This window comes from Euprymna scolopes, chromosome 41, assembly GCF_053919585.1.
Source record: "Euprymna scolopes isolate OS-2025 chromosome 41, ASM5391958v1, whole genome shotgun sequence".
Taxonomy (NCBI): domain Eukaryota; kingdom Metazoa; phylum Mollusca; class Cephalopoda; order Sepiida; family Sepiolidae; genus Euprymna; species Euprymna scolopes.
This window is the reverse complement of record NC_136522.1, coordinates 10,389,551-10,412,916: the sequence shown is the minus strand read 5'-3', so window position 1 is coordinate 10,412,916 and position 23,366 is coordinate 10,389,551. Positions and strand designations below refer to the sequence as shown.

General features: G+C 34.5%; 1 protein-coding gene across 16 annotated transcripts in view; it reads left to right on the top strand.

The window, feature by feature from the left end:
- Positions 1-23,366, top strand: part of LOC145266346 (ankyrin repeat domain-containing protein 17-like) — a 331,800-nt gene that overhangs the window by 264,544 nt on the left and 43,890 nt on the right. For 10 of the 16 annotated variants that reach the window (XM_080121947.1, XM_080121939.1, XM_080121938.1 and 7 more), the window contains 9 exons: positions 865-1,352; positions 8,191-8,509; positions 11,626-11,771; positions 14,904-15,046; positions 16,155-16,260; positions 19,013-19,120; positions 20,712-20,887; positions 21,519-21,580; positions 22,559-22,755. In XM_080121947.1, coding sequence (XP_079978073.1) covers positions 865-1,352; positions 8,191-8,509; positions 11,626-11,771; positions 14,904-15,046; positions 16,155-16,260; positions 19,013-19,120; positions 20,712-20,887; positions 21,519-21,580; positions 22,559-22,755 — 1,745 coding nt within the window. The remainder of the gene's footprint in view (positions 1-864; positions 1,353-8,190; positions 8,510-11,625; positions 11,772-14,903; positions 15,047-16,154; positions 16,261-19,012; positions 19,121-20,711; positions 20,888-21,518; positions 21,581-22,558; positions 22,756-23,366) is intronic. The other 6 variants (XM_080121948.1, XM_080121940.1, XM_080121952.1 and 3 more) reach the window with 1 other exon arrangement.

Below are 23,366 nucleotides of genomic sequence, written 5' to 3'. Positions count from 1 at the left end.
TTGAAAGTCTGTACAAACACTGTTAAAGAAATACTAACCTTGAAGGGGTTTGTTGTGTATTTTTAAAGTTTTATCTAAACTTTAACAAACAACTGCCCTTTGTATAATGTTTTAATAAAATGTTTACTTTCAGACGCAGGGAAGTTTGTATAAATGAAATTACTGACACAAATGAATTCTTAGAAAACAAACTAATTAGATTAACGCAATCCCTTTCAAACATAACTCAATCTTAGAACTAAGTTATCTTTTAGATTTTATTTTGTGTGATGAAAACATTTGTATAAAAAGGGACACGAGTTGATTGACGTGGCTTTAATATAATAATAAATGGTTACTTATTATATTCACTTCAATTTGATTTTAAAATGTCCTAAATTTGTTCCAACAAATCAGATTCTCATGAGACAGTCACATTTAGAGAAAGTGGGTCTAACTTTCACTCACTAAAAAAAATTACTACTACTCTCTCATCAAACACTGGACTGGCAATTTAATAAAGTTAGTAAAGACTTTCACCCTCTATGCATTAAGTCCTCTCACTCCCCTCACATCACCATGTTCAAACATTTAGAGTTATAATTATTTTTAAGCCACTGTTAATTATTTCTTTTTTTTTTTTTTTTTTTTTTTTTTTTTTCTCCCACTTGTGCAAATTTGTAAAATGTCATGATTAACTGGTGACCTTCAAACAGCACTTATCCAGCGGGAGATAATTTAAACTGGGGAAAGAATTTATTAGTTAACTGTAATAATCTTAGTTTTCCATACATACTTAGTCGGCCTGTATTTGTTTTTTTCTTATTTGTTTTTTTTTAACATGTTAATTTTAATATTATTTGTTTCTTTTTCTGAATTGTGCAGAATGCGAGGTTCCAGGTTCCAGTACAACATTGGAAATGCCCCAGCCTCGACAAATCATCCAAAGAATGTCCGTGCAGCAGCAGCAGCAACAGCAGCAGCAGCAGGATCAGCAAGTTCAGATTCTTCAACTATTTTCTCCACATCCGTTACCACAGACGCAGTCCCCTCTACCGCCTTTGCAGCAGCAGCAGCAACAGCAACAACAAATTACTACGCAGCAGGTCCATCCTCCCAACCAGCAGGTATCTTCTCCTCCTCCTCCCCCTCCTCCACAGTTGCAGACACAACAGGTTTTAACTCCGTCTATAGCCACCACCGCCACCACATCAGCTGCTCCCGACCAGCCACAGCTGCAGGGTGTGCCTGCAGTTGGCATGGCCACAGGAGCCGATATCCAGTCTGTTGTCGCCCAACACCATTATTTAACCCCTCAGCAACAGCAACACCTTCTACAGCAGCAGGCCCACCTGATACAGCAGCAACTCCAGGTAAAACAACGCTCGGAAAACTATTACCACCACCACCACCACCACCACCACCACTATATTTAAATCATCACTCCTACTCGTCACTTTCACAATCATCTATCACCAAGATCATCAAGTTTTACCTCCTTTTACTTACATTAGCCAATGGCATGGGATTGCTACAATACCCTGATAAGAAAAAGAAGAAAACACAATCTGACGTTTTTTTTTTATATACATTACTGTTTAGCACATTTTTCTTAAATTTAAGTCTTGCATAGCTTCAGAAATAAACACCATCTGAGAGTTTGATATCTTTTAATAAAGCAAAAGGAAAGTGCAGTCAGCCTATCAATAGTGAATAATTATATTTTTCTTCTCTTTCTGGCCGTGTCGTCATCTCTCTCACACACCTTGGTAATTTCCAAGGGTGTGAACACTGGCTTGCTTACAAGTATAAAAATAAACACGAGAAAATCAGACACCAGCACATTTTGTAGATATCCGTTGCACTCTGTGTGTGCAGCATCATTGTGGAAAATGACCTTCTAATCACTAACATCTACATGTTAGTTGTCTGTCGAGGTCATCATTGTCAGTTGGTAAAACTCCTGATCTGCTCCGAGCCACTTTCTGTGTTCAACCCTCCAAAATTGAAAACTATCCAAAACTGACTTAAATATATTGACCTCTATGTCCAGTATTTTTGTCTTGGTCACCACCACACCTGCCTAATAGAAACTGACTACTATGATGTCACCCTTGACAAGTATGACCAACAACAATGCTGTTTGTCGTAGTTGTCTTCTCATTCTGGCCGCACCGTCTTATCAATCGCCAAGGGCACAGTCACTAGCTTTCCAGTAAAAAAAACAAAACAAGCAACACGATAAAATACAGACTACAACATGTTCTGTAGATATCAGTTGCAGTGTGTGTGTGTGTACGTGTGTGTGTGTGCACGCGCATGTATATGTGATATCATCATGGGAAACAGTTGCCTGTTGAGGTCATCATTGTCAGTCGATTAAATTCTCCTGAACTGCTCTGAGCCACCATCTGTCCTCAACTGTTCCAAACTGAAAACTATCCAAAACTAAATATATTGTCTGGACTTTTGTCTTGGTCATCACCACGCTTGCCTGATAGAAACTGACCACTTCTGCAATTGCTATACAAGCCAGACAGGGTTGATTATTCGGAAATTGACTACAGCCCGTGAGACGTCTTGTCTTGAGAGTTCAAAAGGTTTTGATCGCTCCAACCCTCTTTACCCAACCCCATCATCTTTTTACTAGCTTCTGTTTTGCTATTGAAATATTTCCGTCCATTATTATGGCCTTTTTTTTTTTTACTTCCAACGTTATTTTTTAAATTTTTTTTCAATCACTTGCTAACACTTTGTGCGTCCATAGTATAACATGGTGATGAGCCACATCCATCTTGATGTTATCTGTTAAATATGGATATGGACAGAACACGGCTGATCTAGAGGAGTAAATCTTGACCACAAATCCTGCTATTCCATGAGTCGCAGTAGTTCTAGTTACACTTATCAGCAAACTGATGATCGGGTTCTAAAAAAAGCATCACATACAGGGCTTTACATTGCGAGTGAAACAGTCGCATTTGCAAGTGATTTTTCAAAGTGGCGACTAGAAATAATGAAACGCCTATGTTTTGGCGATTGTGTTTCTTTCACCGACACTCTTTCCAAGCTCACTACTGAGTGAAAAAAATCTTTTCAACTTTTTTTATAAATAAAACGAGGAAAGTCAAATTATTTCAACAATAAAAGTTTAACGAAACAATATACTTTGTTTTTAACAAAAGCTGTTTAAAAAAACATCTGAGGAGATTCGAATGTTCATATCTTCAAGTATAAAATTCGGTGTGTATTTAGAATTACACTTATTAAAAAAAAAAAAAAACACACACAGAAAAATCTTAATGATGTACATACTACCCATAGAACGAATATGTCATATTCTAAAAATCATGTGGGTTTGGCTAGTAAACGAAAGCAATTAGTTGTCAAAGGTCAACTAAGGATAAATTTGTCCTTAGAGTCTTGACATATATTTGACGATGGGGGGGCATAACCGCTCTAGTTCTTGGCGTACCATCGATTGTATGCAGGTTTGGTGTACCACATATACAAATCAACCTTTAAAAACCCCATAATGACTCTTTCACTATCAATTAATGGATGTCCCAAGAAGCATTTACCTAATATTTACCGACATAAACAATGGAATAAGCAAAGTTATTGGAAAATGGACGATATAATGGACAAGTACTGTGAGTCTGATAAATGGACAACAGCATATTCTTTTCATTGTTTTGACTCTCGAGTGTGTCCGTTGATATCTTATATGCTTTTATATAAAGTGATGTCATTCTCGGTTGATTAGTTATGTCTAACTGTGTCGGATATATACTTGAGTCATGACAATGAAAAGAATATGCTTTTGTCATAGCTCTACTAATGACCTCAGGGGAATATTACAGTTGGACATTCTAGTGCAGAACGGGCGACTTTGTTGATTTGGTCATGTAGAAATACCAAAATTAGTTCTTGGATTAGTAGATGTAGAACAGTTGACAGAGAATGGCAAAGTAAAATATGGGAGGAAGTGATGAGAATATCCTTGAAAGAAAGAAGTATAAGTAAATACCTGGACAGAGATAGGTTAGTTGGAAAAAAAAAGAATTTCTAAAAGTCGGGCAACACGTGTAAGAAGAACGTTAAACCAAATATGATGATTGCCGTTGAGATCTGCACGTATCGTTACGACAAAATTTGGTTGTTCAGAATTTAACCAATTAAAAAAACAAAAATGCAGAAGAGTTTTTGTGCATTTTTTTTTTTTTTTTTTTTTTTTTTTTGTGGACTTATCCTCATCTTCATAGTTGTTTTTGTTTCACCACGTTCGTAGGCCCATGGCACAGTGGGTAGACGTTGAGTCTCTGTGGTTCCAGGTGAGCCTTGTATCCTACCTAAAGCAGGCCAGAGGTTTAATTAGCCAAAACACGATGAGACAACTATGGAAGGCAGTAATTACTGGGGATACAGTTATAAGACTCAGCATTCCTATCCCGTTGCGACTAATCATCTGAAGAAGGCCAGAGGATGAGTTGGGCAAAATGTGGTGAAATAACAACTATGAAGATGAGAATAACTGTTTGCAAACAATAAATAAAAAATGAATGCACAAATTATGAAGCCTCATCTCAAAGGATTCCAGAAATTTAAAAAAAAAAAAAAAATCTTTGTACGTATCGTATTCGTCACGGAACGAGGATGTCATATTCCAAAAATATATTGATGAAGTAGTTTTTGTTTTTTTAGCAGTTGATAGTAAGACGTAGTCACGATAAGGCTGATTTTGATCTTGATAGTTTGAATTGTCCCTTTATTTATTAAAGAGGGCAGACCGAGACACACCATCCTCTTTTCATCATAGAATTTTATATATATATATATATATATATATTATATTTAGCAAAAATGGTAATTATTAAAAACCTGAAGAAAGTGCTCAATGCTATTGCAGAGCAAGTATGTTTTATTTTTTTATTGCCATTTTATCTGCTTAGTTACACATGTTTCGGTTACCGAATTGTATTAAATGATCTAGTAACTTCATCAGGCCTTACAGGTTTCTGTAATGTATGATGAAGTTATACTAGATCGTTTAATATAATTCGGTAACCAAAACATGTGTATATAAGCAAATGTGTAAAACGATAATAAATAAATAAAACATAAATAGTTAATCAAGTTACATAATTTTTGGAATGTGATATTTTCATTCCATGATGGGTACATATATCAAAGATTTTTCTGTATTTTAGTTTGTTTTTTTTTATTAGGTTGATTATTAGAAGAAAAAAAACAACAAAATTCACTCGTAAATCATGTTGTGCCGCTACATCACCAGACTGGAGACGTGTATTATCTAAAACCATGGAGGAACTGCAAGAGGTCCATTGTGATCCCTTGCTGGTTTTGTTACGCGATGGAATTTTTTTCATTATTGAAGCGATAACTTTGTTTTATTTTTATATATATATATATATATATATATATATATATATATATATATATATATACACACTGAGATTTCAAAGTTTGTACGAAGGTGGTGGGGGTGGCAGGACTCAGTTGTTGCCGATGCGAACTACGGATATCCACAAAGCCAGTCTTGTATCCCATCGAATGTGTTACATTTGTTTACGCATCAAATACCTTTAGAAAAGGTATGAACTCCCATCTCCCTCTTACCAAAAGTATGTGGGTGAAACGTCAGCTTGTGTTTCTTGGCCCCTTCTTCCATCCCTTTGCATTTTATCATTTTTGAGTTATGGAAATCCTCATATTCCATCGCACCTTGAAATTTTGCTTTTAGATTTGGAATTTACAATCGGAACTTTCAACCCATTTGCAGAATCTTTCAAATTCCATTTTATTTTTTCACAAAACTTGACAAAAAGATAAATGTTTTTTTGTATAGAGAAAATCATTTTTAAGCAATAAATGGGAATTTGTATGCATTACAACATAACTCAATAATTCATACTAGATTTATCTCCCTTTTGTTTCTTGAGATAGTTTTTAACAATGGTGGATGATACAGTCACTTTTCGGATACTCGTAAAATTTGACTTTTCTGAATATGATAGTTTTGTTTCATAAGTCGTGTAGAATTTTCCTTTCGTATTTTAATATTGTGGAATTCTGGACAGGAATCTTTATTTTCATAACAGTGTTTCATTTTATTTATTTATTTATTTTTTTTTTTTAACAAAAAGACATCACTTATCAAGGCCCGAAGGCCAGTCTAGGATAAAGATTAATGAGTATACAGTAGTCAATGTGACAATACCGTAGTAATCGTTAGTAGTGGAAATTTGATAAATTGGATTAAGGGACAACTCATCAAGAACTTTTTTTAAAAAATGTAAAATAAAAATATATTTTATTTATTAGAAATTCTTTAGTTTTAATAAATAAAAAAAAAATCAATATTAAAATTGTCTTTTTTGGTGCTTGTCTAGAATTCCATGTATATTAAAAAAACAAAAAATAAAGAAAAATCTTGGTTATAGTTTGCCAACATACTTCCTAACTTCCGGTGTAGTGCTACTGGAAGTGGTGACAAGACAAATCAGTTCCTTAACTCTGTTCTTCAGTGTTTCTGTTGTGAAACGATTTATTGAAATAGAAAAGGACATTGTTGAAAATTACATAAATAAAAATAACACAAGTAATCTTTTTCGATAGTTATCTGCAAGAATTCCTGTGGTGGCAGAGAATCAAACCCCAACCATTTGGGGAATATTATGTATTGTATAGGTTTTTTTTTTTTATATTTGAAATTTTATTTTGATTTCAATAATTTTATTTTTATACTTCCATAAACATGTTTTTATTACCTAAATTCAAATAAATCTTTATTTTTTTAAATTAAAAAAAAAAAAAATCTATTTTTATAATTTAATAAATATTTTTATAAAATTTTGAATAAAATAAAAACTTATTTTTTTTTAATTTTGTAATTAAAAGTGCAAATAAAGACTAATTGTGTTTTTTTTTTGGGGGGGGGTTCTGTATAATTTTAATTTTTATTGTATACGCTTTATGTCCTTTTCTTATATTTTATTTCAATAAATCGCTTCACGATAGAAACACTGAAGAATAATAAAATTGAAGGAATTGATTTGCCTTATGACTGCTTCTGGTAGTGTTCCGCAGAAAATTAGGAAGTACTTTACCTGAATATTTTATTTATTTGCGGACTATTATCCTCATCAAGATAAATAAATAAAATATACAAATGATTCATTTCCAAAATTCTAATAATTATACTTCACCTGACTATAACCAGAATCTGTACACTGTATTCACCAGTGACTGGTAATGATGTAACACTATTCGGTAGGTGTATCTTGGTATGTAACATTTTTACCATGACAACTATTTCCTTAAATTAGAAACTTATTTCGTGTATTTACCAAGGTGAATTATTTCAAGAAGCATAAACTTATATTTTTATTGCTTAAAAATTAAATTTTATCAAGTTATCATCATTATTATTATTATTATAAATTTTGGAATCTGCAAATTGTATTATTTGGACTACTGTTCTCATCTTGAGTTTTATTTTAATGTTTTGGTCAATGTAATCTCAAAACTTCTTCAGGTGTGTATTGTATCGAACTCTGAGAATCTGCATGTAATTTCAAACAGAACGCTTTATTTAATCTGCGGGTGTAGCATGCTTTCATTATGTCAGTCATGACTAGGACTATGACGACAGAATATTCTTTTCATTGTGTTGACTCTCGAGTATATATCCAACACAGTTAATCAACCGAGAACCATATCACTGTATATGAAAGCATATAAGATGTCAACGGATGTGCACTCGAGAGTCAAAACAATGAGAAGAATATGCTGTTGTCCTAGCTCTAATCATGATTGGGTAGAAATCCTATGTAATTTTCAATTATATTTTGAGTGTCACCCAGATTAAGGATCAGACCTTTAACCTCCAGAAGAGTGTAATTTACAGCTGGATTTTACCAAATATTTTATCCACTATGGATCAAATAAAGGATTCCATTTGAAATTCTGTGCAGATTCCTAAGTTTGACAGAAAGATTCCAGAGTTCAAGAAGATGTACCTGAAGACGGTCGGAGCTTAAATCGATCAAAACATTGTGAAAATTACACTCCAGATAAGACCAGTAGTTTGAAGAATCCAAATATGAATAATCAACCTTTTATGTAAAAAATTCAAAACCATAACTGCAAATTGTTGCTGATAATTTCATTTTCTGTTTTTGTTTTCAGGTCAATCAACCTAGTATTTTAAAATCGAGGTGGAAACGCCACATTAATAACAATCACCCAGCTATGCAAACAACTCCCAACTCCCTAGGTCTTGAGACTGTACCTCCCCCTTCAAGTACTCCTCAAACTCCCACCCCGTCTCCAGCCTCACCTGGAATCTCACCGCCACACCGCTTTGTGCCGCAACATATAGATCTGGATGCCCAAACAGATAGCAACCACGACACTGCGTTGACGCTGGCCTGTGCTGGGGGACATGCAGAATTGGTCCGGTTGCTGCTTGTGAAGCGGGCAGATATTGAGCATCGCGATAAAAAAGGTAAACAATAAAATATTTACATTTTTGTCTCTTGGTAGCCTGTGTGATTTTTATTTAAAGTCAGAAGATGAGGAACGAGTGAGAGTTGAACTCGTAATAATTTGTCGCGGCATCAGATGTTTTAATTTCTGCAGAATCAACATGTTAAATATTGGAAGATATTAAATTAAGGAGTGTTAAGTCTGGATAGTTTTTATCCTACCGAGGAGTCTTGAGTCCGGATCCTACCAAGGGTTTTGATATTTCCATATAGTTTGACTAAATTTTTCTTTTTTTAACAGTATTTTGTCACGCAGTTGTAAACATTTCTTTATAGTCTAACCAATTACAGAAAGAAAAAATAGAGATCTCTATAACTAAAAAAAAAAAAAAAAAAAAAATTAAATCCTGCTCTGAGTTGTTTGTCTTTTGAGTCAGACTCGTTCCAAAACTTCTGACTTTATAGCCTTTACAAGAGATTTTGCCACTAAAACAATATTGTTTAAAAAAAAAAACTATAGGAGATCATACTTTAAAGCAGTAAGTCTATACACGAGAACCTTCTTTGAAGCAGTAAGTCTATACACGAGAACCTTCTTTGAAGCAGTAAGTCTATACACGAAAACTTAACAAATCAGACAAAAAGAAATAAAATTATCAATTGACAATTTCTGCACAAAACGAGTAGTGAAGAAGTTTACGCCATGATTACAGAAACTTGTAGCAGTTTTTTTTTTTTTTAATGATTTCATTAGACATTAAATTATCTGGAAGGCGTTAGATTTCCAAATTTTTCCAATGAAGATCACTAATTTTTTATTATTTGGATTATTTTTCTCATCTTAGATGTGGTATTTATCTTTCCCATGGCAAGAAATGTGACACAAGGGTCAGAAAGTAGGATTGATGAGCCAGTACCCCTGAAGAGGGTTACTTTGGTTTGCAAAAAATGCATGAGTAACCTCAACATTTCCTGACAGGGCACCTAAGGCGATTAGCAATGAACTAACCTCTTTTCAAAGATAGAAAACAAAGCCTGGGAGGGTGGACAGGACCAGCATCATACTGCAATCAACAGAAAAAGCTGTTTCAAAAATTGCCTAGACTTTGTTGATTTTAGTTTCGAAGGAACAAGTTTCAAGACAGCTGATATAACCTCTGACCTTCTACAAGTGTAAACTTGGGAATCTACAAAATTGTGAACAAAATCCTTTATTGAATCCATGAAGGTAGCTTGCTCTTGTTCTGTCATCCATAATTTTTAATTGAAATTTTTAGTATCACTCGTACTGAGGATTCATTGAACCTTTAACTTCGAGAACACTTTATAACTTAACACTTTATCCATTGTGCCACTGGTTCAGCTTTTAGTACACATGATATTTGGAATTGTTGGGACGATTAATCAGAAATAAGAAAGTCAGGACTTTGGGGAAGGGGGTATCAAAATCATTTTTAGAATTGGAAAAATGTGCACCTATTTTTCAATGCCAAAAACGATTCCTTTAATTATCATTTTCTTTGATTTCATTTTAAACAAAATCTTCCACAGTAAAATAACATTTGATTTTGTACTACCAGTACAACTAAAATCTATAGATCACCTTCCGCAAGTGTACATTTTATGTTTGAGAAAATATATGCATATTTAACGTGTTTTTATGGTAATGGGGGTGGGGTGGGTGATAACAATTTTCTCGTTCAATATTTAGAGATTTATAAAAATCAGAATCGGTAATTGTATCGGAATCCAAAAAATATTGGACTCCTCATTACTGCTAAGAATACAATTACAAATTACTTATGACTTTTACCTGTTTATGGCTGATGAAACAAGAACAAGCTTACAATGTGGATTTTATAAAGGATTTCAGTGCAAATTATCACGTTTGAGAAACGTGTATGAAAGTTCTGAACATGGAACAAATGCTGAAGAGTTAAGAACGGATGAAGAAAATGGCCTTTCTTTACAACCCAGCAGAGCATTATCACTGTCGACGAAGAGAAGTTTATCAAGCATGTGTATGAAGTGTGATAATGTATGGCTGCATTGAAAGGATGGATGAGAGTTCTTAGTTTAGTAGATATTAGTGATGGGTCGATTCCAAAATCTTTCCCACTTCCAATACAATTACTGATTTTGTTCTAAATTCCCCGATTACATCTACATTTTTCACTTGTCTCCAAAGCGAAAAAGTACCATAAAACATTATTTCCAAAGAAGCTGATGACAGACGATGAGTGTCCAGCTGGCATCAACAGGAATGAAAAAAAAACTTGTTTAGAGCATTTTAAATCTTTTAATAATCAAGTGTGAACTCCCTAAAAGGAGGCATATAGATGTTTAGCAAGTAGGTGCAAAAAAGTTTACAAAAGGAATATGACCCAAATGTTTACCAAATCGACCAACCTGAGAATCAATATTAAATCTTAGACTGGGATTTATAGCACATTCTGTGGCTGTTAGTCTTAAGTTGTAAGTGAACAACTTCTAATAAATAAATCAATTGGTTTTTTTATTATTGTCAAGAAATTTTTTTTACGTCATTTAGGTTAATATTTTTCTGATCCTATTAACCATACCAAAACTAGTAGGTACCACTGTCAATAATTTTCCCCATTCTTTATCTGTGCCTAAACCAAAACGTAGATTCCATGAACAAAGTTTCTTCCTCAGAACTGCACGCCTATGGAACTCTCTTCTGTTTGTCTGTTTTCCAGCTGACTACAATTTGGTTATCTTCCAAGTCCAACGTAAGCAAATTCTTGATGAACCGTTCCATTAAATAATCCAATTTACCAAATTTCTACTAACGATTACTGAGAAATTATCCCATTGACTACTGTACACTCATTAACCCTTATCCTCGAGTGGCCTTTGGGCCTTGAGAAGTGATGGCCTCTTTGTAAAAATAAAAATTAAAAAATTAAAAAAAAAATCACTTGAAGTAGCAGGTTCAATTCGCAAGAGAAAGCCAAGGAAAACCTGAAAGGAAGTAATAAACATTGACTTGAGAAACGGAAAGAAAATAAAAACCTGGACAGATAGGAAGTCAGTTTGGAAGTCAATTTCTTAAAGACGTTAAACTCAATATGATGATGTGTTTATGTATTTTTTTTTTTTTTTTTTCCGACAGGTTTTACACCCTTGATTTTAGCTGCAACAGCAGGTCATGTGGATGTGGTTGAAATTCTCTTAGAATACAATGCTGAAATAGAAGCACAGTCTGAACGAACCAAAGATACTCCTTTATCTCTCGCATGTTCTGGTGGAAGGTTTGATGTAAGTATGCTATACCACTTTATGAAGTGTGTGTGTGTGCATTTCTTTATATATTTGATTCTTGTTCAAAATTCCACCATATATAAAGAAAAATCTGTATGAAGTCGTGACAGAACAAAAAAAACATATTCCAAATATCACATAAATTGATCAAGTAGTTTTAATTCTAAATAGGAAAATGAAATTTTATGAGTAACCAAACAGCTGTGATATTTCTTTTTATTATAGCTGCATATATCAGATTGTTTGTTTATTTTTTTTTAACATGGGACAATTCTGGACAAGCACAATAGATTTCTATGGATATTTTTCCTGCCTCCAGTCAGAGCCAACACAATAAATGCAAATGATTCACCAAAATACACAAAGGCAATCAGAAATGATATCGTAGTAAGCCGGGAGTGTCCGAGGGGGCAAATCATTTTACAGTTCTCTCCTTATCATAGCGTTTCACTCCATCTCCAGATCTATCGTCAGGCAGTGTTTAAGGTTGTCCACATTGGAGTATGCCAAGTTTAGAGGAAAGTCGGTAACATTTTGTGTGCGATAGTTTGCAGTGCTAAGATGACACAGCCAGAATGAGAACAAGAGAAGTATAAAAGCTAATAAAACCGTGGCACACATGCATTGGAGTTGGCGATTATCAAAGGAGTCTGGTTTTATATATGCCTATGATTTATTCCAAAACTAATGAACTATATGATGTTAGGTTGTCCAGAAAGTTCCAAGCATTTTTTAGGCACACAGAGTATAGAAATAAGGTTTTTACTTAACAATATTCAGTAAACATGTTCATGAACTGTATTTTTTAAGCTTCCAACTCTTGCGCAAGTGCTCTCGTTGTGATATTTGGATTCAAAACACAATCTTTACATGTTAGAAACAGTCAAAAATCATACTTCTGATGTCGAGGGTGTAATTTATTGTTGTTGGTCTCCATCTTTTTTGGTCAGTTTTCCATACTATATATATCCATACTATATATATATATATATATATATATATATATATATACATATACATACATACACACACACACACATATATACGCACATATCTCATCGGCAATCACTCATGCTGAGTATGATTGTTGTCCCGTCGGTGAGATTGGGTCTGGTCGTTTGTGGGTCCTCAAAGGACTGTGGAAGCTTATCCTTGACCCACAGACTTTATTGCAGTGAGGGCATGTGTAGGTGGTCGACTGGGTAGTGGAAGCGGCAGAAGAAGCTGTGTTAGATCTCTCCTTTCTCTGCTTCCTCCTATTTTCTATGGCTTTGTGGAGGTCCTTTCTGAGTGAGCTGTGTCTTCATGGACCATCCTGCTCCACATGCCTTTCTGAAGAATAGCATCCTCCCAGCTGGTGAGGCTGAAATGACACTATCTCAGGTGGGTCTTTATATTGTCCTTATATCTCTTTTTCTGTCCTTCGTGGGACCACTTTCCCTCTTTTAGCTAACCATAGAGCATTTGCTTTGGAAGGCAGTTGTCAGGCATGTGCATAACATGGCCCGTCCATCGCAGATGGTGTTAGATGATAGTTGTGGTGATGGTAGGTATGTTGGCCTCCTTCAGGACACTTACATTTGTTCGTCGATCCTCCCATCCAATCAGAAAATTCTGAGCATTTTTAGATACATAAAGAGAATAGAAATAAGATGTATCCTTTCTTAGTAACATATTATACTATTAATAAAATTCTAAATGTTTATTTGTGTGTATATACTAATAAAACTTTCGAATGGATACCCCGGATTGAAAAATTCTTCTTTTCCCTGAAAGGTGCGAGTTCATAGATTGTCCGTATCTATATATGGTTCGTAACGAACAACGGCAAGTCACACAAAAAGCTCGAAATAAGGATTTTAGGGCCGTTTCGTGACTTTCTCAAAAAAGTTACCTGCCCATATCAAGGGAATTTAGCAGTCTGTATAGTCGCGGTAACATCTTTCGGCATACAGACAGGACTTTTGACGCAATGGATAACGCACCTGACAATGGATCAGGAGATTTCAAGTTCGAATTCTGGCAAGTTCGTAATAATTTTATCCATTTTATCCAACGTTTACTCATTATCCTTAGTTAGGGTATTTTTGTTTTTTCAGTGATTTTGTTTTGTGCATATTGGAATTTCCCATCCGAGTTCACAGGTTAAGCATTGATACTAAGACGATGTTGAGTGTACTCAATTTTGTATTTTGACTCAGCGTTGTGTGTGCCAACCCGGTGCTGCCGCTAGTATTCAATAAAAATGGTCATAAGATTTTTTTTTTTTTTAACTTCCAACTCTTGTTCAAGCGTGCTGTAGTTGTGATATTTGGATTTTCTTGCTGGGTCGTAAAATATGCATAAATATATTTTAATGCAGATTTTGTATTTATTATTACAGAGCCAATTCTCTACTGAATATTATATTGTACCTAATATATAGTACTGATTTCAAAAGTTTATAAAAAAAAAAAAATGTCTTGGGTGTCATCTGCTAGAATCCTTGTTCAATAACGGATACGTACAATATAACCTTTTTTCGATATTTTCATTTTTTAATGTCTTGATTAAACCATACTAGTACCTGAATTGAATTTGCACAAAAATAAATAGGAATATGTCTGAATATTTTGCATTTCAACTTGTCAACATATTTCTGTGCACATCATTCATCAATCCAAACAAAGATTTTATTCGTTATAAACCATCCTTGGTGTATGATTACTATTTCCTGTTAATTTCAATGTTATGTGACCAGTAGTTTAAAAGTTTATCGGTTAAATATTTTCAAAAAGACAGAAACACATACAAATATTTACTGTGTTATTTATATAGACGATTAAAATATATAGTGAAACAACGTGCGGTGTAATACGAAAAATGCCCTTTAATTAGATTTCATTTACGTTGTTTTGGATCCAAGGATGAATACGTAGCGCAGGGGGTCGTCACTCATACTTCTGAAGCATTTGAAACGAATATATATATATATATATATATATATATATTTCCTGTTAATTTCAGTCATGTGACAAATTGGGAGAGTTGGGTACACGTCCCAAATTATAAACTTTTTTTTCTATGTAGTTGTAATTTTTACATTATTTAATTTTAAAAATATTTTTTCACTTTTTCATTGTATTTCAGGTGGTAGAGTTGCTGCTAAATCGTGTTGCCAACAAAGAACATCGTAACGTTTCAGATTATACACCTTTAAGTCTGGCAGCATCTGGTGGTTATGTGAATATCATAAAACTACTTCTTTCTAGTGGAGCCGAGATTAATTCACGGTAGGTTAATTAACTTTATTATTTGCTGTTCAATAAATCAGAGATTGTTAATATGCTGTAAAGTAAAACAAACTATCTCTGACTTGCTGTCTTATGACAAAGCTCCTTGTCAAGGCTTCACACAGAGATAGAGAAATATAATATATAGATCATAATAATCAACATGAAGTGCTCTTTAGCGTTCGTACGCAATCACCTAAAGATGGTGTCCTGGTAAAAGTTGTGGCCTTCAGTTCGTTGAGTTGGTGTGGATTTTTTCTGAAGACTTCTAAGTGTTAAATTTTTAATCTTTTTTAAGACTACAAATCATGTAATGAGTATTCTAAACGTAAGGTTTAGTGTTTTGATATTGATTTTTCATCAGGGGAACGCAAAGTTCAAATCTTTTAACTTGGACCTCTTGGCAGCCGAATTCTCGGCTAAAAACCGATTAAAAAGCTTGCCCTATGTCTGAATATATTTTATGTAAAATCTTAAATATTTAGACCAAATATTGACTGAGTAATTTGGTAGAGACCGCAGAAGTGAAGTGTTTTAATTTTGACCCCTTAACATTTATTGTCTTGGGCTCAAATCAAATTAAGAAGTTTGATCCCTGTCCAAGTAACCTACATCTAAAATTTCAAGTGTTTAGATCCAAAATTGGCAGAGGAGTTTGGTAGAGTTTTCAAAGCTCAAATCCTTTGAACCTTGCCCCCTTGACAGCCAAATTTCTGGCTAAAAACCGATTAAAAAGAATTTTCCCAAATCTCATTACCCCTTGTTAAATCTCGAGTCTGTAGGCTAAAAATTGACAGTAGTTTGGTAGAGAAATGTACACACACACACACACACACACACACACAGACAATTTCACTTTTATAATAATTTAGATAATTATTCTCAAGTAAAGTGTGGATAAATTACAATCAACTCATGTACTGATGCGTGAAGTTGATTATTGAGAGCCTATATTTTTTTTTTTTAGAAAAGATTTTGGTGTATGGAAGCTTGAACTTTTTGTATAGCTCATGTGGGTGGGTAACACTTTTTTTTTTTTTTCATTCCTTGAAACCATCTATCGCATATGTACATTTGACTGAATTTATTATATTTTCTATTTTTTCAGAACGGGCAGTAAGCTGGGTATATCCCCTCTGATGTTAGCTGCAATGAATGGCCATTCTGCAGCGGTCAAGTTATTACTTGATATGGGCAGTGACATTAACGCTCAGGTGAGTCACAGATTAAGATTGTAATGCTTGTTTTATTTTATTACTGTGTGTGTGTATATATATATATATATATATATATATATATATAATACTTTTTATTTAAAAAAAAAATGTAAGCATCTTTAATACATGACAGTTGGATTGTGTTTACGTTTGATGCAGTCGTCAATTTTATTTGTGAAATGTGTGAAATTGTCCACATCATCATTTTCTACTGCAAAAGTGTTAGTCTTATAGCAAAACTTTTTGTAAAATCCGTGCCTTTTTTTGTCAATCTTATTTAATCGTGCCCATCACCATCATCGTCGTCCTGATCATTGAATATTAAAGACTTTTGAAATGTTCCTTCATGTGTGTTATGTGTACGTATGTATATGCATGTGTATGTATATGCGTATATGTGTGCTTCTATGTGTGTATGTTTGCATGTGTGTGCACATGCATACATGGTATACATCTGTGTTTATTTCCTTGTGTGTGGGGTGTAGAGGGCTCTTGTAAGCCGTGGTGAAGCCAACCCCTCTAGGAGAAGCAAATCTCTGATTTAAAAAAACGCAAAGCGGGAGACCAGTATCCACATTAAGCTGGTCTGCAGTTTGACTTGTTGCTGGATGTCAACATTTTGAACAGAGAGAGAGATTAAGCTGTCATACAAAGCTAAAACTCTGTAACATCATCTTTGTATAGACACTCCCTCAGGCATTTGCCTATAAAAAAAAAAACTTTTTAAAGTCCTGTGGCGATAAAAAAAAAAAAATTTGATTGTGATATGGGTGTTTATTTTAGATTACGAACGACTGGAAAGGTGTTCAACCTCAGAAGATTCCAAGCCAAAACACTTGTTAGTGATGGACTTGTTAGGCAACTGTTGTATGCTGATGATGCTGACCTGGTAACACTCCCCAGTAGATTTGCAACTAGTGATGGATCTCTTTACAAATGCTTGTACCTGCTTCGGACTGACAGCATTAAGAAAACTAAAGTCATGTACTCTCCCGCTCCCGATGATCTGTATGTGGAATCTGATATCTTCGTCTGTGGAAAGCGCCTTGAAGTCGTAAAAATTTTTGTCTACCTCGGGAGTACCTTATCAAATGATGGCACTCTTAATGCGGAAATAAGACAGAATCAGCAAGGCATCTGATGCTTTTGGAAGGTTACAAGATAGTCTGGTCTGACGGTGATCTAACTCTGACAACTAAAATTTCAGTATATCAAGCATGTGTAGTACCATCCCTACTCTACGCATCTGAAACTTGGACCTTGTATCAATCACATATAGAATTGCTCAAGAGGTTCCATCAGCACTGCCTTAGACACATTCTTGGTTTAAAGTAGTATAGCTTTGTCCCTGATACATATGTCTTAAAAAGGCCAAAACAACCAGTATTGCTACCATTGTTATTAAGAACCAGTTGCGTTGGGCGGGTCATCTCATCCAGTTTGAAGACTATCGACTCCCAAAACAATTGTTCTATGGTGAGCTCTTTCTTGGAAAAAGATCCCAGCACAAGCCTAAAAAACGTTTTCGTGATAGCATCAAGGAGAGTCTGGTGAGCTTTCATGGGAGTCCCTAGCGTATGATCGCAAGCAGTGGAGGACACTGATATACAGGGGTGCAGAACACTTTGAAGCAGCCAAAATAGATCGAGCGAAGCTTAAGAGAGCATGTAGGAAATGCCAAACCTTGTTGCCTAACCATGGAGATCTCTGGATCTGTAAGGTGTGTGATTGGGCTCTGTTGTCTTAGGCAGGTTTTGTTAATCACATGAAAGCTCACGATAATACAGGTTCCGCTGCTGTTAGTTTCATACAAATCAGTGAATGTTTTCAGTGTCATGTCTGCTTGAGGATGTGCAAGTCGCTGGCAGGGCTAAAAAGTCATATTCGGGCACATGGACTTTTAGTGACTGAGGGAGTGGCTCTCGTCTTGTGTATGTATATATATATATATATATATACGTATACACAATGATTGCAACGTCTTGTCAGTGCATGTGGGTATGTATTATGTATGTATATAGGCATATATGAGCGTATGTTTATAGATGTGTATGCATGTGTGTGTGTGTGTATATGTATGTATGTATGTATACCAATGACCGTCTTCAGTGTCATGCCTGCTTGAGCATGTGAATTCGCCGGCAGGACTAAATGTCATTTTCGGGCTCATGAACTTTCAGTGTCTGAGGGAGTGGCACTCGTCTGACAAGACGTTGCAATCATCATTCATATATATATATATATATATATATATATTATTTCTGTGGAAATATATTTTATTTCCTTATAATATATACCAATCCTTATTTAAGAAGCTCAATGTAATTACAGAGCAATATAGTGAATAAATGACAAAAGACTATATTCCAAAGGTCATGATGTTGACCATCTTATAATTTATTCCTTTAATTCAGCTGACATTTACAATTCTTGACAGTATCTGTTTCGTTTTTGTTGCTATTTCTTCTGATGACTTAAGGGCAAAATAGATTCACTAATTGATATAATAAATGAATAATTTTGCGCTACGGAACATACTTTCAAGAATTGTAAATGTCAACTGAATTAAAGAAATAAATTATAAGATGGTCAACATCATGAACTTTGGAATATAGTCTTTTGTCATTTATTCACTATATATATATATATATATATATATATATATATAACCGCTCTTGGCAGGTTTAACAAATCCATTTCTTTGAATATTTTATTTATTTTCTTGATTTCTTTTTTTCTTTTTTTAAAGATTGAGACAAACAGGAATACAGCTTTGACTTTAGCCTGTTTCCAAGGACGACATGAGGTAGTAAGCCTTTTGGTCGATAGGAAAGCTAATATTGAACATCGCGCAAAGGTAACACAAATAAATTTTACAAGTCTCCTTTTTTTATTTCTTTAACTTAAAATACTGTTTTGCAGCCAATTAGTTTTTGAGGTGTTTCATCTGCATAAGTTCTACGGCTGACTGGGCACTAGTTGCTTTCCAAGTTATGTTAATTTCTAATAATTTTGAAAAAAATAGTTTTTATTTACTTGATAACTTTGTTTTGAATTATTCTGACTACGATTCTCATCTTGGTTGCTTATTTTCACAAAGGTTCGACTAACGTAACCTCTGACCTTCTTAAGGTGCATTTTTTTTTTCTAACTCTTGTCTTGTTGCACAGTGCGTTTTACTATGAAACTCTTATTTACATTTCAATGTGCTATTGCTTGGAGTCCTTCCATTTTTTGTTTTAACCCTTTGTTGGGATATTTGTACATGTGTTTACAAGGTTTGCACAGGCTTGAAAAGGCCTTGAATTTTAAGCTTTGCCTTGCAAAGACCTTATTTCTAATATTACCTTGTAAATATAAAATGTTTTGAAAAGGCTTGAAAATCGTATTTATGTTCAGTAAAATTTTGTGTTATCTATATATTTTACAGATGTAGCTGAAGTAAAGTTCAAAATAAACACTATTAAATGGAATAAAATAAAATACGTATTAAATACGTTTGAAGCCAAAACAACGCATTATTACAAAATAAACAGATATTTATTTTGTTTTAAATTTATATTGAAATTCATAAATATATTTTGAAGGAAACCTTCATCTTCAGTATGTCTGTCTTTTTTTTTTTCTTTTTTTTTCTTTTTTTTCCTTTTTTTTCTTTTCTTTTTTTTTCTTTTCTTTTTTTTTTTTTTTTTTTTTTTTTTTTTTTTTTTTTTTTTTTTTTGCCATGTTGTTGGAGCAGAGAATCAGCAAGTAGAAGTCCGTTTGTTGTTTTTACGGTAGTTTAAAAAATCTTGACGCGAATCCCGCGTGACCAAACGCACCATTCCGAGATTTAAAAATCTACTGTAAAAACAACAAACGGACTTCTACTTGCTGATTCCCTGCTCCAAAAACATGGCAAAAAAAAAAGACAGACATACTGAAGATGAAGGTTTCCTTCAAAATATATTTATGAATTTCAATATAAATTTCAAACAAAATAAATGTCTTTTTATTTTGTAATAATGCGTTGTTTTGGCTTCAAACATATATAATACATATTTTTATTTTATTCAAACTCAACCAGCGCTTCTAAGGAACAAAAATCTTAACTATTAAATAGTTTTTGATATTAATAAAAAGTTTTTTGGTTTATTATATCATTTTTTATATATCAAATTTAGTTTTTAAAACTTGAATTTTACCTAGAGAAGGCCTTGAAAAGGGACATTGTAGATCTCTATGAACCCTGGTTTATCAAATCAGAATTCATTCAACATCTCCGTGCCAACTTAAGCAGTTGCAATGCAGTTTACTGTAAATTATTTTAACTGTGGCAGCAAGCCGATTTTATTATTTTTATTTTTATCTGATGAAATTGAGTTTTGATGATCTCGTTGAAGTCAGTGTAAACAGTGCCCTGAATTTTTAAACCTTTTTTTTTTTTTTTCCCCCCCTCTTTTATTTAGACTGGCCTTACTCCTCTAATGGAAGCTGCTTCCGGTGGTTATGTAGAAGTCGGAAAAGTATTGCTGGATAAAGGAGCTGATGTAAATGCAGCCCCGGTGCCATCCTCTCGCGATACTGCACTGACCATTGCTGCAGATAAGGGTCATTATAGATTTGTTGAACTGCTGCTTTCAAGGTAAAACAAATTCTTGTCCATTATGTATCGTCTTTTCACTTAACCGTCTATTTTACATGCTGGCATGTGTTGGGCGACTTTTACAAATTGCTTTTTGAACTAACCTATTTCTGACCAGGTGTTTATTTGTCCCTCTTTATCGTTTTTGCCTATACTTTCGTTGGTCTGTGACTGCATCTCAACTCTTCTATATTTAATAACCAAAGAACTCAATTTCGAACTTAATCAAGACAGACCAAAGAAAATGCTATTGCGAACTTCATCAAGACAGACCAAAGAAAATGCTATTTCGAACTTAATCAAGACAGACCAAAGAAAATGCTATTTCGAACTTAATCAAGACAGACCAAAGAAAATGCTATTTCGAACTTAATCAAGACAGACCAAAGAAAATGCTATTTCGAACTTAATCAAGACAGACCAAAGAAAATGCTATTTCGAACTTAATCAAGACAGACCAAAGAAAATGCTATTTCGAACTTAATCAAGACAGACCAAAGAAAATGCTATTTCGAACTTAATCGTGACTAGCAATAACCAACTGTACAAATAAAAGTAAAGTTTTCTAATTCTTTATTGATGGCTAATGCTTTAGTCAGATGTTATATAATTTTTTTTTTTACTTCCAAAGGCATGCTGCTGTAGACGTGAAAAACAAAAAAGGCAATTCTCCACTATGGCTTGCCTGTAATGGTAAGTGGTGTTTTTAATTGCTTTTGACATTTTAACATATTCAAATATACTTGATTTAGAAATTTTTTTTTTTCTCTGTTTCATCTTCGTTATAATGTTGCATTGTTGGGAATTCTGTAAGACCTGGAGGAGTTGTATATATTACTAGGACTGTGACAACAGAATATTCTTTTCATTGTTTTGATTCTTGAATATATGTCCATTAATATCTTATGTTTTTATACGGACTGATTAGCTGAGTGAGTCCACCTGTGTCGGATATATACTCGAGGGTCAAAAGAATGTAAAGAATATTCTGTTCTTACAGCCCTTGTGTCTAACTCATGTAATGTCTCCTGGTATAAAACTTATGACAACAGATACATTTTAACAACGGACATGTAACAAAATGGACAAATAACATTTCTCTGAGGTTGTAACATCGGGCCAATCAGAGAAACATACCTGATTCATCCCTGAGCCGCTAAGAAGATTCATCCTAATTAATTAACAAATCTCGGGTTATCACTGCAGCAACTTTTATTTCCGATGTTTCCCCCCTTGGAAAGCTGCCGCTGGTTCTAGACTAACGCATTCTGATCCTTTCTACTGGGAACCATCATCGTTAGACTCCATCCACTCTCTCTCACTCCTGATCCTTGACTGCGTCTGCTCTCTTTCTTGCAATTGACTGATAAAATCATTGTATCCTTTCTGAAAACTCTCACTAAAGTCCACGTCACTTTAAAATGACCTCCACGTAAGAGTCATCAGACTCTAGAGGTCAATACATTTTTAAATTATTGTTTGTGTTCTATATTCTTTAATTTGTATCAGTTAAGATAAAAACGAAATGTAATAAGTCCCCAGACGTACCCCTCCACCGTACTGTATACCGATACTATCTTGTTGCATTTTTTAAAATAAATTTTTAACTTAAAAAAAAATTGTTTTTTCTTATTAACACCCCCCCCCCCTCTTCTCTATTTCTCTCTCCAGGTGGCCATCTTGATGTTGTCCAGTTATTGGTAGCCCATGGGGCGGACATCGATAGTGATGACAACCGAAAGGTTTCCTGTTTAGTTGCTGCTTTTCGTAAGGGACATATGAAAGTGGTCAAGTGGATGGTCAAACATGTCACGCAGTTTCCTCTGGACAACGAGCTCCAACGTTACATCAGTACAGTCACCGATACAGTAAGTCGGTTTGTCTTCGTATCAGATTCGTAGACGATTTAACACTTTTGCTCATGGTTTTGTTCACACCTTTCTGTCCCCCCCCCTCCTCCTCAATTGTCAATTTCTTTCTCTGCTTGTACATAAACTTGGAGCAAATTTATCTCTCTTTCTCCCCCCCCCCTCTCTTTTTCTATCTCTCCACATTTCTCTTTTCCTTTTCCTCTCCTCTTTTGTGCTTTTCTTTTTTCTTTTTTTGTTTAGCCCTTTCTTCCTTCACTCTCTTTTGCCTCCCTCTTCTTCCTTTTTCCCCCCTTGTCCCTTCCCCCTCTTCTTCCTTTTGCTCCCCCTCTTCTTCCTTTTGCTCCCCCTCTTCTTCCTTTTGCTCCCCCTCTTCTTCCTTTTGCTCCCCCTCTTCTTCCTTTTGCTCCCCCTCTTCTTCCTTTTGCTCCCCCTCTTCTTCCTTTTGCTCCCCCTCTTCTTCCTTTTGCTCCCCCCTCTTCTTCCTTTTGCTCCCCCCTCTTCTTCCTTTTGCTCCCCCCTCTTCTTCCTTTTGCTCCCCCCTCTTCTTCCTTCCTTTTGCCCCCCTTTCTTCCTTCCTTTTGCCCCCCTTTCTTCCTTCCTTTTGCCCC